At 28.4% G+C, this 17,435-nt stretch overlaps 1 protein-coding gene across 1 annotated transcript in view; it reads left to right on the top strand.

The window, feature by feature from the left end:
- The first annotated feature begins 1,034 nt into the window (after window positions 1–1,034).
- The window catches only part of LOC107437044 (uncharacterized), a 35,966-nt gene continuing 19,565 nt past the window's right edge, over window positions 1,035–17,435 (top strand). Inside the window, exons 1-7 of the mRNA XM_087160501.1 lie at window positions 1,035–1,324; window positions 1,409–1,551; window positions 2,392–2,676; window positions 4,853–4,962; window positions 7,193–7,293; window positions 13,205–13,340; window positions 15,498–15,624. Of these exons, the coding sequence (XP_087016627.1) occupies window positions 1,126–1,324; window positions 1,409–1,551; window positions 2,392–2,676; window positions 4,853–4,962; window positions 7,193–7,293; window positions 13,205–13,340; window positions 15,498–15,624 (1,101 nt within the window). The 5' untranslated portion in view covers window positions 1,035–1,125. The remainder of the gene's footprint in view (window positions 1,325–1,408; window positions 1,552–2,391; window positions 2,677–4,852; window positions 4,963–7,192; window positions 7,294–13,204; window positions 13,341–15,497; window positions 15,625–17,435) is intronic.

Genomic DNA, 17,435 nt, shown 5'->3' on the forward strand with positions numbered 1-17,435 from the left:
ATATCTTGCAGCACAAGATAATGGCATAGACCTCAACCTGAAAAACAGTGGCATAGTTTCCAGGGGAAAGTGAAGTTTGGTACCATCATTGGAGCAATAGATCTCTGCTCCTGATTTAGCACCAATCTTTGAACCATCAATGTACCATATTAGACATTTGCCTTTAAGCCACCGAGGAGAATTAAACCATTCTTCTCTAGTAGGAAAATGGATCTTAAAGCAGAGCTCATTCTAGGCGGAAAAAAGGGCAGGGTGCAAAAGTTTTAAAAAAAGGGCATTATTCTAAAAAGGCAATAATTTCTTTCTATGGGCTTTACACATTCTATTAAAAAAACATTGTCAATTTCTTTTTTTACTTTACTAAAAGTAGCAAAGCAATCATATTAATTACTAATTTTTATTAATTAATTAACGTATATACATATCGAGTTAATGAGCTATTTAGCTTAGTAATTTATTTAAAATGCATGCATATATTGATAAAATAATAAATGCATGTTTTTAAGTGTCTGTAGTTATGATTTAATAATTAAAATGATTAATAATAATTATGATTTAATGATAGTAAAGTAACTGCGAACTTTCAAAGCCAAGTGCAACAAGGGGGTGTGATGGCTATTTTTCCTTTCTCGTATAAATCTATGTATTGACAGCAATGACAAACTAAATAAAGAGTTGAAAATAACAAAAGTTTAAGAAATCCATTGTAGAGTTTGGGGAAAAAATAAAGTAGGGTTGAGGAAAGAAAGGGCAAAAGGTGTATGAAGTCTATTACATCAGGGCACTAATTTACTTCAGGGGCAACAGGGTGGATTCTTTTGACCAAAAGAGCAGCAGGGTGCTACACCCTGTTTACCCTGCCTAGAATGAGCTCTGCTTAAAGGGCTTGGGAAAAGCATATTTTAGTGACATATAGTCACTAGGCAGGATAAAAGAGGGTATATCCACCACTTGTGAGACAAAATGTCCCAAGGCGTAATGCCAAACCATACCATAGATTATAAAAGGGTTGGTGAAAATTTCTATTGGCGTTAAAGGAGTGTTCTCGCAAATCGCCAAACAACTGTGTGCATATGTTTTTGTTCTGTTTTCGGTATCGCGTAACATTCAACAAGTTAGATATGGATGCGACGTTTCTTAGTATCAATGAAGCGGATCTTCCAAACAAATTATCGAATATCATCACCAAAAATGAGGGAAATTTGCTCTTCCATTAAATCATCTAATGACATCCAAGCTTGGATTAACGCATTCAGCCTTAATACCTGCACATCATGGATTACATACAGATCTCGTCCAACTGAGACAAAAAACTTATTTGCAGGTACGTGTTCTTTAACTGTGTTATAATTTTTCTATACATATTTGAATAATTTGTTACTAAATTATGCTTTACTTATCCTCTTAGAAAAGACTGTGTGCCACCACAGCAGTCGTAATAAAAGTAGCGCTGTTATTAGAAAGACAAAAGACTGCCAGTGCACTGCTTACATTTATATAACCATCAAGCAATCAACTGCAAATACAAAAAGAAATGATAAATTTGTGAAGGTAAATTATTATTAATTTATTCATTATTTCTGATTTAATGTTAAATTCAGCATTAAATGAAATATAAAGCTTGTTTTTTTTTAAAAAAAAATTGTTATAGCATCGACATAATCTTTTGTATCTGTTAACTAAATTGTGTTTATAAGGGTTCTTTAAAAGGTCATTATAAAGCTAAGACAAAAAAAATTTATACATTATTACCTCCATAACCAATTCTATATTTTAGTAGATGGATAGTATAAAGTTTGAGAATAAGAAATTTGTGTTTAAAAAAGTTGTTAAAAAAAATTATTAATAATAATTGACATCAGGAAGGTTCGCTATTAGTGTTAAATTAAAAGTTTTCGAGATTGATATGCCGTTTGGACGAATAAAAATAAGATTTTGGTTTAAAATTGCATATGACAGTTAAATACAGTAGTTTTTCAATTTCCGATAACCTATATGAGCCTGTGTATTTGTTTCTGGAAAGACTTTTTTTTAATCTAATCATTTAAACTGTAAGTATAGTGAGCTTTACTAAGATATTCATATTATTTTCGACTTCTTATTAATAAGACATTTTGTAACGATTCTGTTTCTATGAGAGCAAATATTATGAGTAATATTTCTATGATAGCAAATTTAAAATATTTAAAATTTCTTTTATAAATATTTCAATACGAAAATGATCTCTTTTTTTTCCATGTCTTTGGCTGTTTTTTTAATTTACGGATAATGAGAAGCTTGAAACAAACAATATTAAGATTATTTACTCGTTTGTCTGATTTTAATAATTTACTGCAAATTCTAAAGGTATTTAATATTGGAAATTCTTAGAGAATTGTTTTAATATTTTAGGCTCAACGAAGATGCCATCAGAAATTTGGCACGTCCAGAACACTTTTAAACAGAATAAAGAAAAGGATCTATGTAGTTAAAACTTGGAGTGCATGGGACTCCTTTCAATATACAGCTGGTACCCACATTTCTAAAACCTCCAGAGGTAAAATTAAAGTTCAGCCTTCTTCAATAAGCCGTAAAAGAGTTGGAGTTACCAGGGGCAGCAAGAGGATACCCTCTGGGCGTCCACCAGTTCGTGAGCAGTACTCAAGGAAAAAACAAAAAAGAAATCTCGTTGAAAATGTGAGAAAAAATCAAAGTAGTGCTACATCGCATTAGAAAATTTAAATTATCTTTCACTATATGTATATATTTTTTAATTATGTTAGTTTTTTAATATTATTATTTTTTTAATTATGTTACTTTTTTAATTGTGTTATTTTTTTAATTGTGTTATTTTTTTAATTATGTATTTTTTAATTATGTATTTTTTTAATTATGTATTTTTTTAATTATGTTATTTTTTATTTATGTTATGTATTTAATTACTCAAAACATTTAACTGATACGTATGTATGTTGCGTATAAACCTGCACGCAATATTTGTAAATAATAAAATATATTTTTGAAAATGTGCATAATCTATTAATTGTATTTATTATTTGAATATTAAAAGAGTATCAAGGTATCTATGACCTCCGTAATAAATGAAGTATTTACTGACTTTTATGTATATTGAGGAATTGAATAAATTTTTCACGAAGTTTAATATCTCATTCCATTGAAAAAAAAGTAATTTAGTAAAGATTTTTTTACAATAAATGCTTCTAGTAATAAAACAAACTCGACATAGGTTATTGGAGATTGGAGAAAAATCCCTTCATTTGTGCATTTTTTCCTTCTTGAAATTATTTCACATATTTCTTTTTTCGCTTGTGAATTTCTGATAACTTTAAAATTTTAAAAATATCGATTTTTTCATTTGCAAGAAATTTTTACTTTAAAGCATGATAACATTTGTGAATACTCTACTTTTTTTCTAGTAAATAATATGTTTTTGTTAATTTCTAAAAAAATGTTCATAAAAAGTTTACATTATTAAACAGGTTATGTTTTCTTACAATAAAAGTTAAAAAGAATTAATTCTTCAAAATAGCATTCTAATAAAACATGGTATTAAAATGTTACATTATTTTTTGTGATTGGTTCATTAATAAATTATTTTTATTTCTTTGCAAACACAATTATTGTAAAAAAAATTAAATATGTTACATCAAAAAACTATACCGTTTCATAAAATATATATTATTGCGTTTAATAAAATATAAAGAATATAAATACAGTATATTTATAAAGTGATCTTAACAATGGAAAGCTTATTTTGTTTTTTAATTCTATATTAAAAAGATTTAATGAGTTATTTTTATTCATCATGGCTAGTCGAAGAGGAGAAAAGAATATCGAATTACACTGTTCAGGTTAATGTAATTTCGTTCTCCCACCACATTTACGTATAATCCATCGCCAATTCCACCTGCAATCGCCAAGTTTATAATCTGTGGTATGGTTTGGCATTACGCTTCCCCATGACGAGTGTTTGGAATACTCTTTCCATAGGCCAAGGTGCATAAGACGCTTTATGCCTGTCTGAGCTTCAACTTCAATGCGTAGGTTCAATGGAAGTGTTGAAAAATAGGGGCCAGCTTACTAAGTATAAGATATTGAAGACATCTATTACTACTCAAGAATTCACTTCATGGAAAAGGTACAACTATATTTATTGAATATAAATCTTTAAATATAAAGTAAGAAAAACTACATTCAAATAAACTAAACATAACTCTTTAACATCACATAGCTCTTTCTAAACATTGCATAAGAGAAGAAACATCCTCTATCCAAAGCAAAGATATAACTAACTAAAAACAGAAACACCCACTTTCTTCTAGCTGAGATAACAGGAAGTGACCCAACTTCCCACAGGAAGTGACACAGCCAAGAGGAAAATACTGTTTACATTTCTATTTGTTTACATTTTCCCAACAGGAAGAAGCCCAAGTAAGCTCTCTAGAGCGGCTGTTGCAGTGGTCCTAAGACAGCCTGACAGGTCTTACTTGGTTTAACTATGAAACGGGCACAAATAAAGAGAGATTACTAAAATTCAAAATTCATGCATCATAACTTTGTCGTTTTAAATATATATATATATTTAATTCGATGTTTTTGGAATTTCATAGCGATAACCATCGGGGGAAAAAAAAAGAAACTCTACATTAATTTAGATTTAGCGCATCAAAAATTTTAATGTGCATTAAAAAATGTCCATTTTTTATGTGTAGGTGCTGTCACGGATCGCAGGCTGTGCACTCTTATCATACAGTGTATTATTTCTGAACCCTGTGCCACCTGCACCTCGAGGGCATCAGGGTTTTTGTTTGCACCACTCATTACATGCTTGTAATATTTATTGTTGTTGCAGGAATCCATTTATTTGAAAATGACTGTTCAGTGGATGCTTATAGCTTGTTTCCTATATTTTGAATTGGCTCTCATTACTCTGCTTATTTTACCTTTTATATCTCCTAAAATGTAAGTATTCTCCTTAAATGTTTTATATCTCCTGAATCTAATCTTCATATTCTTAAAACTATTCATAAATACTACATATTAGGGATATTAACTGGTTTTTAAGTACACATTTCCATTAGCTAGCAAATTTTTATCCCGGCTATCCATTCATTGACTCTCATTACTCCGGTACCAATCTTGCCAGTAGATCTCATTTATGTTCTTCATTACCTAATTAAGATTTATAATAAAATTGAAAAATTTACAAAAATTAACAATAGTTTTTGAGACTAATATAGTCCATCAGTTTCTGTATCATTCAGGGATGTGATTCTTTCAAGGATTTCTACTTTGTTTCAGATTTTTCCCACTAATATCTGCGAAAAAATTTTTTTTGAGCAAGTTAAAATATTTTATGAGAAATTTACTTTTCCTCAGAGCGAAACTATAGAAGTCCTCCTTCCTCCCTCTGAAGTTTCTCTAAAAATCATTTCCGTGGGATAAAACTGGTTGACCTTTATACAGGGATGAGATTTTTTCGCTCTTTCTTGCCTCTCGAATTTCAGAATTTTTATCAAACACTCAGATTGTCTAAAAGCTTCGTTTTTTTTAAATAAATATCCCGCTTTTTTTTTAAAAAAAAAAATTCAGTTGTTGAAATAAAATCATTATATTTATTTACGATTTTCAAAGATAAACAGAAAATTCAAACTACATCCTAGCTGCTAACCCTTCCGTATTTTTACTTATTTTAGCTATTTTCTCTGCTTTTACTCACAGAAAATAAGATTTTCTTTATTTTTATCCGTCCACGGGATAGCTCGTATTTTCGCAATTCAAACGTCGTGATCCTGTTGTCTGGCGTGAAAGCAAAAAAAAAAAAAATAGAGGTGGGTTTGTGGTGAAAATATTTATTTGCTTATTCAATTAATCTTGTAAATTTTTATTTATTTTGTCTAAACAAAATCAATACAAACAAGTCTTTTAGATATCCTAAGTCCAGACTCTGCAAATATCTCGATTCTTATTCACACGATTTTATTATCAATCATCGATTTTCGTATTTACCTGATTTAAAAGTTGCTTATTTACGCTATTTAAACATCGTGCTTTATGATTTTTATTTACGAGATTTAAAAATCCAATATCGCGTTTTGTATTTATGCACTTTTAAAATCACGATTTTATTATCAAACATCGATTTTCGTATTTACCTGATTTAAAAGTTGAACGTTGCGATTCTTATTCAGGCGATTTAAATATCGTACATTGCGATTCTTATTTACGAGATTTAAAAATCCAATATCGCGATTTGTATTTACGCGCTTTTAAAAGCCTATGTAGCGATTCGTATTCAGGTGAGCTTAAAATATATGTCGTGATTCGTTTTTGCGGTTGTAATATCAAACATCGATTTTCGTATTTAAACGCGCTTTAAAAGTTAGACATTGTGATTTGTATTCTCGCGATTTAAAAATTATGCATCGTGATTCGTATTTACGTGATCTAAAAATTACGCATCATGATTTGTATTTTTGCATTTTTTAAAATTCGATATTGAGTTTCATATTCACGTGATTTAAAAGCCTCATATCGTGATTTATAATCACATGGTTTACAAGTTTAAAAATTGGACTTTTTTTGTCAAATTTTTGTGTGTGTATTTATATATATATATATATTTATTCTTGGATTTCCTCGGTTTTACTTTCTGACTACTCTCATCCCTGATCATTTAAACTAATTTTTTTTTACTGTGCAAAGGTTTAATACTGATTTATTTAAGAAATAGAAATATAAATGTTATAAGATATGTTGAAGGTGAAATTGACTATTTTCCTAGAAGTTGCTTATTGCTAAATAAAAATCAGTTATTTTCTTTCAGACTGTTAAAACTGTTTCTAAAGACAAAAAAAATGAATAAATATGAACAGGTGTTCATCGATTTTAATTTGCTTGTAAAATCGTGATTTAAATCATAGATTTTTTTAAAAATATTGGAAACTTAAATAAAAGAAATTTTTTCCGGACATGCAACTAGTTAACATTTTTACATTAAAGTTTATGGAACATAAAGCTATTTACAGTTTATAAAAAAATAAGATCTTTGTCTGTTAATTTACATATATTTTTGGGGTGGGCTCTTGTCATCAATCTTAACCATAACACATCATCTACTTGTTGTTTATTTTAATAAGTTTAACTCTCGTAATGTTTTTTCATTACATTGAGTGTTTAATAAATTTTTTAGATGGCGTAGTTTCTTTCACTTCCACCTATGGAAAGCTGTTCAGAGGAAAGCTAATATTTATTTCAATGTGTTGATTTTTGTCTTAATATTATTCTTTTTAGGTAAGTTATGTTTTACATTTAATAAATGTACATCTTTGTTACTTGTAAATAGGACTGGGCAATATAAGAAATTTTTTATCGTGATGCATCGTCAGTCTTGCATTGCGATATACTGATGTATCGCGATACAGTATTTTTGAATTTCATTTACTTGTAAGGCACAGAAAGTCAGATTTCTATCACAACTTCATACTCATATTGATTTAAATCAATTTATGATTTGGAGATATATATGTTTTGCTTAAGAAAGATATTAATGTTATATTTTTCTGAAAATGATCGCGCAAATAACAAAAGATTTCTTAGTTTAAAAATAAATAATAAAAAAATAAGTAAAATTGAAATTTATCAATATGGAGGGTGTTTATAAAGTCCCGGACCCATTTTGATGTTTAATAGTTCATAAAATAATAAAGATAGATTAAAATTAATAACATAAATGGTTAGATAGACTCAAAGAGTTTCATGACCCTTCGTCGCACGGAGAATATCAAGTCGATAGTCAATTTCACCCCGGGTAGCGGCAAGCATGTCGACATCCACAGAGCCTATTGCGGTTGTAATTCTGGCTTTTAGGTCATGAATATTTGACACGATCCTCCTGTAAACATTGTCCTTTAAAAAACCTCAAAGAAAAAAGTCCAGCGGCGTTATATCAAGTGATCTGGGTGGCCAAGGAATTGGACCTCCTTGCCCTATCCATCTTCCTGGAAAATGGTCATTCAAAGAACTGCGAACGATGATACCCCAATGAGGTGGTGCACCATCTTGTTGCAAAAAGACATATGGCTGAGCTTGTGGAAATACAAAGTTTTCCAACATGTCTAAGTATACGACTGATGAGACCGTCTTTTCTGTAAAAAAGAAAGGCCCAATGACTCGCTCGTGCATTAGTCCACACCACACATTAACCTTTGGGGAATCCCTTTGTGTCTCACGGTATTCTTGGGGATTTTCAGATCCCCATATAATGACTTAAAAGCCAGAATTACAACCACAATAGCCTCTATGGATGCCGACATGCTTGCCGCTACCTGGCGTGAAATTGACTATCGACTTAATATTTTCCGTGCAACGTAGGGGGCGCACGTGGAAGTTCATTGACTAGGGTCATGAAACTTTTTGAGTCTATCTAACCATTTATGTTATTAATTTTAATCTATCTTTATTATTATATGAGTTATTAAACATCAAAATGGGTCCGGGACTTTATAAACACCCTGTATTTACCTAACAATATAGAAAGAAAATTTAAAAAATAAGTTTGTTAAAAATTTTTTGTATGCTGAAGAACAAAGTACTAAATAAATTTAAAAAAAAAACGCTTTTAAAACAACACTATTTTTTGTCATTATTATTTCACTTGAATAATTAAGTTAAATTAAATAATTACCGAATTCTGAATGAGAAAACAAAGTAAGGTTTAATTTAAAAAAGAAGAAGAAGAAGAAGTCACAAACCTTACTAATTTTTTTTGAATAAACAAAGTTGATTGACTTATGTCCAAATCCAAAAGAGGAAAAATAAGTTTTGTTATAATTTTATTTATAAAAACAAAAACAACTAAAGATTTATAAATTTAAAATCAGTAATAAAAACCCATTAAAATAAAATAAAAAATGGCCTTAAATTAGCTTGCAGATTGTAATAAATTCAACAATGTTAAAAAATTACTTAAACATATAGTACCAAAATTAATTTTCTCATTTAAAAATAAAATAAAAAGTTTTATTTAAAAAAAAAAATTTCCTAATTAATTACGAAACACTTCTTTATATATTCTTTTCAATAATAGATTGCTTTCAGAACAAGGTAACGACGGCCGTCACAAAGTCAGTCCCACTGAAAATAATCTACAAAAAACCATATCAAGTCGCAAAAGAAAAAAAAAAAAAAAAAACTATGAGGCCCGAAAACGAAGATGCAAGATCACGATATATATTCTCAAAACTATGGTTCTGATTCTACCACTCATGAATCAAGGCCATTTCAATTTAATGAAACGAACATCGTCTTCCACAGCGTGAGTCGGTATCAGTTGCAAGAAGATTTTTGCGTCTCTTATATCGATACATCATTTTGCCCTCGTCGTCTTTAGTATACGGCTTAAATCAAATTTCTGATGCATCGCCTGGTACGAAAGTTGCTGTATCGGCTTGCTGATATATGAGTTAATTCGATATGTTGCGATACATCGATTTTTGCGTGTCCTATATCGATACATCATTTTGCGCGCGTCGTCTTTAGTATACGGCTTAAATCAAATTTCTGATGCATCGCCTGGTACGAAAGTTGCTGTATCGGCTTGCTGATATATGAGTTAATTCGATATGTTGCGATACATCGATTTAAGGCCCAGTCCTACTTGTAAACATACATTTTATAGCTTATAGTTAAAATACAATTTTCATTAAAATAAACATTCTGTCCTTGTTACTTTGTTTTTATTATGTGTAAATTTAGTATACAAATGTGGAGGGGAGAGACAGTTAAAGATATCATTAAAGACCTTAATTTCTCAGGATTATATGGAAAGTTATCAATAAAGGGTGCTTTATCTGAGCTCTCAAGAACAGTAGTAGAATTTGCTCAGCTTGGCACTACGAGCCCCAAGGATACACTTTGCTATTTCCACTAATTCCATGCTGGACAGATTTTGGTATTGCAGAAAAAATTAAACGAAACTTTAAAAAAAAATATTTACATTGGTCCATCTTGTTTCCTAAATAGGATGGGGGAAAAAGTATTTTGTGACTGTCAAATTACCTGCATGCTATATGTGTTTGACCAGTAGTAAAAAGAAGCCGCATATAACCCCTTTCCTTTTTTATTCTGGCATTTTTAAACTTTAGAACCAACCAAGTGTAACATTTGAATAGAATTATTTTAGGACAGATAAACTTAATATTTTTTCCCGGTGTGAATGACAGGGTTTGCAAAAATACGCTTTTTTTTAATAATAATAAAAAAGCCATCCCATGTGGGCTTTTAATGAAAAAACCCTATTTTGCCTGGGGGATAAGTCGGTTTTATTGGGTTTTTTTCATGAAAAGACTCATTCGCCGGAAGATAAATGAGTTTTTTTTCTTCAGTATATTCTACATGCTTAAATACATCTCTCTCTCTCTCTCTCTCTCTCTCTCTCTCTATATATATATATATATATATATATATATATATATATATATATATATATATATATATGTAACATAAAAAGCTTCAATTAATCTTTTTATGTTAGTTTCTTTGCTATAAAACTTCATCCTAATTAATTATTCTAATCGAAATACTTTCTCACACTTTTAAAAGCCACATCCTGTTCTTAAATCTATTTTTGGCTCAAGTATGCATTTAATTAAGAGCAGGACATTTTTCCCTTTGCTCTTGTGTGGGAAACGTTCGATCTATTTCATAAACCAATAGCAACTACTAAGATTTCCCTCTTTCCCTAAATTAAGACATTTTACGAATTTTACTTTGCAAGATTTTCCCTAACATATAACCAAGGAGCGCAACTTTTCATGTGCACTTTCACTCATTCTCATGACTGCTCTTGTCTAATAATTAATAAATAAATTTTGTACCCTCCTTCCCGACCTATGACCTGTTTTAATCCTTCCACTCGGCAACGACGTTATAAGTCAACAGGATTGAACGGTCGGGAAGGGGTACAGTTCGTACGGTACATTAAAGATATTAAATATCTCATTTGAAAATAAATAAATCAGCTTCGGAAGAGGGTACATCAAAAATATGGAATAACTTCAAATCATTTATTCAAATGGACATTTGGTAAATAAGCAGTCAAATTCTTCTACAAGTAATGGCAATTAATGATTGGCAACGACGTTATATATATATATATATATATATATATATATATATATATAGACATATATAGACATGATGTATTAAATGATCAAAAGATATTGCGTCTTTATTACCAAAGGGATTAATAAAAGAAATTGTTATGAGAATAACTTTTTTAGTCTTTTATTTATTTATTAATTATTTTTTTTGCTTATTAAATTTATAATAAATTGCGTACTGATGAAGTTATTGAAATGATTCTTTGTAAAATATAAAGCATAATGAGATATGGTATTAGTTTAAAATTATAAATAAATGCAAAATTTGATTTAAAGTTAATGAATGGAATTTCTGGATGCATTGTAAATATTCAGGAAACGAAATGCACTTATCTTTTTGTTGCTCATTTTTATTTTTCAGTGTATGAATTCTTTATCCTTCACAATGCTCATATATTTATCAGTTTTTATTTTTATTCTATATTTTGTTTTAGATATGAATGGAAAAAAGTAAAAACAAATTTAAACATTTGTTTTTCAGCATTTCAAGTATATAACTTAAGATTTTAATGAACATGCAGAAATGTTCATTAAACTTAATTGATAATTATGTGTGAATGAATATATCATGAGCATCCAATGTATACAATGTGCATTCACATTTCATTAATGAATAATTATCTGTTGACTATATAATTTAATCTATCTTTTGTAATTAGAAAATTTTCATCAAATGAAATGTTAGCTAACAAAACTTATATTCATAAATATTTAATAAAATAGATCTTTGGTACTTGTTAAAATGTGAAATATAAATATAATCTCAAGTGCTATGACAATTTCATGAAACTAAAAATCTAAAATATTAAGTCTTTCTTTATTTCTTATTATTGAAATATTTAAATGTAACAGAAAGTAAAAATTTAATGTACCTGATTGATTTTACAGTTAGAACTGAACTAATTTAAAATTGGAAAATATTCGCTCTATTCCAGCTGTCATAGAAGAAACAGTGAATAATTAGATTAGATGTTTTGGATATTCTAAATTATGGTTTTCTGCCAATTCTGGGTTCAATATTCTAAAATTTAGCTTTAAATGTAGATTATTATTATTATTTTTTGCAGAAGTTTCATTAGATAGAAATGGGTAAAGTCTATAATAGAGATTTCATATAAAATAGGACTATTTTAGTCTTATCTTTTAACATACTCAATACAGGATTTTAATTTTTTACCTGAAAATTTTTTGTGTGCATTCTTTGTCTAAAAAAAAAATCATATTCATTTCGAAATAATGAATATACGTAATATATATCCATTGATGCATTTTAACGAGTAGGGTTTACTAACTAAATAAATTAAGCAATAAGTAATATGCATATTACACATTGTTTCTTTAATAGACAAGTAATATATCATGATTGAGCAATATGTTTTTTTAATCATGTACTTTATTTTTTCAAGTATTTAGCTCGTTTGTTCATCATAATTTTGGTTGAAAAAATCAAATTACTGAAATATGTTTTATCTCATATAATTTTGTATGAAAAGTTACTATGTTAAATTTATAAAACAATAAGTTGATAATTTCAAAGAACAATTTGCTTTGATAATTTCGAAGAAAATTGATTGGAAATTAAATTTGTGAAAAACTCCACTTAATCGGTATAAAAATGTTTATTTTATTTTATAATTATTTTTTTTAAGTGGGCATAATCCACAAAATCCGGCTGGGTTTTTCTGGGCTTTGCCCACCTTTGCCAAACCTGGTTACTGATCACTATAGTTATTTTTGTCAATGGAGTACCAAGGTTAGCACACATGGTTTCCGTATTGTAGATTTCCAATAGTTTGTAAAAATTTGTTTTATAAACGTGCTTAACTTGTCTGAAATATCTTCTAATCATTTTCTTTTCTATGCCATATTTTCTGAATTTATGTTGTGAATCTGTCAAAATGATTAATAAAATGATCAAATTATATATTTCAGAAAGTTTTGATTTCCTCTTATGAACTGCTTTTAGTACTGTAACTAAAACTTTTTAGAACTGTAATTGAGAATAAGTAGAAACATCTATGCTATTTTATCAATATTTATAGATTCGATTCGAGATATGAGAAAATATTCATTGAGGCCTCATTCTGTAGAGTTTGATTCTGAATTACAAACAAATGTAAAGCTTTTCAGGTCTCAAAGAAATTATTACATTTCTGGTTTTGCTGTTTTTCTTTGGCTGTAAGTACAGATCGTTTTTATCTTTACAAATTTTAACTTTTAACTGACAGTTACATATTTTTTCTACAAAATTTTGCACAATTTTGATATTACTATTGATACATGTATGTAAAAAAGAGCAAAAGCTTTCATGAATGGCTGAGTACTTATAACCAATGTTAAAGTTTCTGTGTGTCAGAAATTTGAGATGGCCTGTAACTATTTTTTTAAAAATAAAATAGAAATTATGTTAAAAATACTTTGGCATAGACATAAAAAAAGAGACTAGAAATATAAAAAAATGTAATTAATTATTTAAAGTTGAGTTTAGTACGATACTATTTAGATTATGCACATATTGTATGCATTGAATTGTGCATATTTTGTGATCTTAGTTGAAGATACGTTGGATCATTTTGTTTTCAACTGCATTTGTCTTAAAATTCTTTTAATGATAATCACTTTTATTCAAGATTTGTGCTATTTAGTTTAAATTCTTCACATAATTAAATGCTATGTATATAAAAGTAAAGTTATTACAAAATACAAACTCATACATAATTCATATAATGATATACAGCAGAACTCTGATTTTAACTTTTTCCGTCAAACTAGCCTTTAGAAACTCATGAAGCTGGATAACGTAAAACAAAATAAAAATAATGTAAAAAATTATATTATGTTATATATTTTGTGTATAAACAATGTTTATAAACAAAATTCAACTTTTTTTTAAAAAAAATTGACACAAGGGGAAATACTTGATAAAGTGTGTAATCTTTGCACGTTTTTCATTTTTAGATTAAATTCCAACAATCTCACTCTCAATACTTACTATTGTTTACAAATTTGTTTTGTGGTTTACATTTGCAAATGTTTTAAAGATTTTATGCATCAGTTCTGGGTATATCCTTTGATATTTTTTGCTCATCTTCATTGTTTTCATTAATATCATGAAAAGAAGGCATTAAAACAGATATTGAAAGAATTGAAAAGTAATGGGATGTGTTTTGCAGTTGATATACGCATCAGCGACTTTGAAAGATCTTCAGATATTCAATTTTATTCCAAAGAGCCAGTGTTCATATGGTACACCAAGAAATAATTCACCTTGAGAAAATTTATTAAACCCGCATGTAATGCATTGTCCAACACTGTGGAAATCAAATTCTGAGTTTCCAGAACCTTTACTTTTTGCTTTCGAAGCATTTTGCAGATTTTACTTGCAAATTTTGCAGTTTAAGCTCCATACTTCCTTTTCCTATCTCACTGACAAAAGGTAACAATAAGTTAGAATCAGAAGAATCTCGAAAAAGCTAATAAACCCGTATTTTTTCTTTAGAATAGAAAAAAACTCAGAAAAAATGTATATGGGCTTTGTAGAGAAGAAATGTTTTTGATCTGTTAGAAAGGCACATAAAGCAGAATTTCCTTAAAAAGGGTGTTGTAAAAATCTAGGATAATTTAACATGATTGATACAGGCGATTTTCTCGGACAAGCAGAACATGACATAAGAAGCGCAATAATGTGTAAAATGGACAACGTAAAATAGCGTTCCGCTATATGTGCATTTACTAAATCTTCAGAAAAGTGTTCTTGGTAACAATATTACTATTCTCAGCTGAGTTTGCTTTTCTTGCTCTTGCATTTTATAACACTTACAATTTTTAAATTTAAAATTTTACTATTAATAAAAAACTGAAAAGTTGAAGAAAAAAATGGGTTTTATTAAAAAACTAGTGAAGAGGTACTTTATTGCCCTGCATAGTTTCTCCACTACAGCCTTGAATACTTCATTCATATTAATACTATAAATTGTGTATTAAAAGCATAAAAAATATAGATATTATTTACATTACATGCCTGCTGTTATAGGCAAAATTAATGGTCATTAGATGTATTGTTGTAATAGCTAGAAGATGAGCTAGAGTGATAGTCTCTTATATGGCTTACTAATATTATAACAGAAAATCATAGATTTGTGTCGAACCAGAATTAAACTCCTATAGTTTTTGAGTCTTTCAATGTACTTATTAAAAGGGTGTATATTTCATTTTGTCAGAACAAATATTTTTTGCCCTACAACTATTTTTTTAAAACATTTATTTAATTTGCTATGTAATAAGAAAATTATTATTATTTTAATGTTCTTATTTGTGTAACAAAAATATTTACAGAGTTATTCGTCGACTTGTTGTTTTGATTCTCGATGAAGCTGATCTCCTTGTTAAAAATGAAGATGCTGCTAAAAACGCTCAGGCTACTACTGAAAATCTTGAAAAATTGCTGAAATCTACAAAGGAAGTTAGTATCGATTAAAAAATTTTTTTCCAGTTTACCAGATTTTGTTCTTAGAGAAAAGGGTTTATTTCGAGGAAACTGTGTTAAAAAAATATTTTTATTGTTGAAGCAATATCTTTTATTTTCTCTAAAATAGATTTTTTTAATTTAAGATTTAGTTGATGGCCAATTTTAATTTTGGACAGCCACTGCTATTTCTATAAATTTAAATCATTGTTGATTTAGTTTATAGTTATTGACAAGCGCAATTCTGTCATAAAATACCAATTAAGATCTCATAAATTTTAACGGAAATTGCCACATAGTGGAGGGATTAACAGTAGCAAGGGAAAAATGCAAATTTAATAAAACCGAAAATATATTAAAGTGGAAGTATTATTAAATTTTATTAAGTATAAAACAATAGAAAGCAAGGTTAAATTATTGAAATAAATAAATGGTATTTTAAACAACTTGCCTTTCACCTTTACTCTTCTTTTTCAAATTATAACGATTACATTGTTAAAAACGATTAGTGACAGGGTTCTCAAGGTTCTTAAAAGTCCTTAAAAACTGCTTAACTTTCATTTTGAAAAGTAAGGGCCCTTATAAGTACTTAATTTTAGCAGAAGGTTTTTAAAAGTGCTTAATTTTTCAGCATCACTATAGTTTATAGGAACAATTCTTTAGTTCAGTGTTTTAAAACAAAAAGTCGTTCTTTTATCACTTAAAATTAGACCATGCACCAAGAGTAAAGCATTTTAGGAAGAAAAGAAGGGTTGTGTGAGGGAGGACTGCAGGCAAGGAGAAGAAAACATGTCCTTTTATTAATATATTGGTTCTTTCATTAATATATTCCGCCTTTTGCCTAGAAGGATGCTCTATGAGAACAGTGACATTCTAAAAGAAAAGAATAGTGTGGGGACAAGGGGGATGATACTGCACATGGAAAAGATAGTGCTTTTTTTCGGCAGATTGTTTAGTAATATTATGTAAAGTTAATTCCTAATGTCAGTTTTGGTCGGAAATAATTGTAAAGCTCGTCATAAAAGTAAGTATAACACATTTGCTGATGAGTAATAATTTCAAAATGGTTAAGTTAGATACGGTTTTCAATATGTTTTTCATAAAATTTTTCAAGATATTTCTTCAAAACTATTAATTGACAATAAAAATAAAATATCAAATCATAATAGTAGAGAATAATAATAAGAATGATAGAGGATGATAAAGAAATATTACAAGTAAATATCTATAAATGATGAAAAAATAATTAATTTATCAATATTTGTTGATTAAGTTACCTTACTAATTTTCTGGCCATAAGAATGTGTTAATAACTTTGAAAAATCATTTTACACTCTTTTATTTATATGTATCACCGAGAAATAATAAAAACATATTGGTTTGAAAATTTTAAATCTTAAACGTAATTGTATTTTTATTCTATAAAAATATTGATTTCAATGAATTTAAAAAAGTAAAAAAAATAAGTTAAGCCTAATGAAAAAAAAAGTGGAATGATTTAAGGTGTTTAAATACTAGTATAACCTGTTTTTACGTGAAATAGGATTTAACATGATATAGTAAAGAAAACTTCTCATGCATAACTCTAATTTAACTTCTTAGTATTAATTTTTTAAATATATACCCTAATAAATGAAACATTTTGTTAATAGAAAAAAAAAGAAGAAATTTTTTGGTGTAACTGAATATTTACCAAGATTGGCATACAGCTGAATATGTAATGCATGTCTAATAGCGAAATATAAAAACTTGTAATAATTTTTTCCCAAATTTCTTTCTTCTTTTCTTATTAATATATGAAAAAAATT

This window comes from Parasteatoda tepidariorum, chromosome 4 (assembly GCF_982258835.1).
Source record: "Parasteatoda tepidariorum strain Cologne lab strain chromosome 4, Ptep-v5.0, whole genome shotgun sequence".
NCBI classification, from domain to species: domain Eukaryota; kingdom Metazoa; phylum Arthropoda; class Arachnida; order Araneae; family Theridiidae; genus Parasteatoda; species Parasteatoda tepidariorum.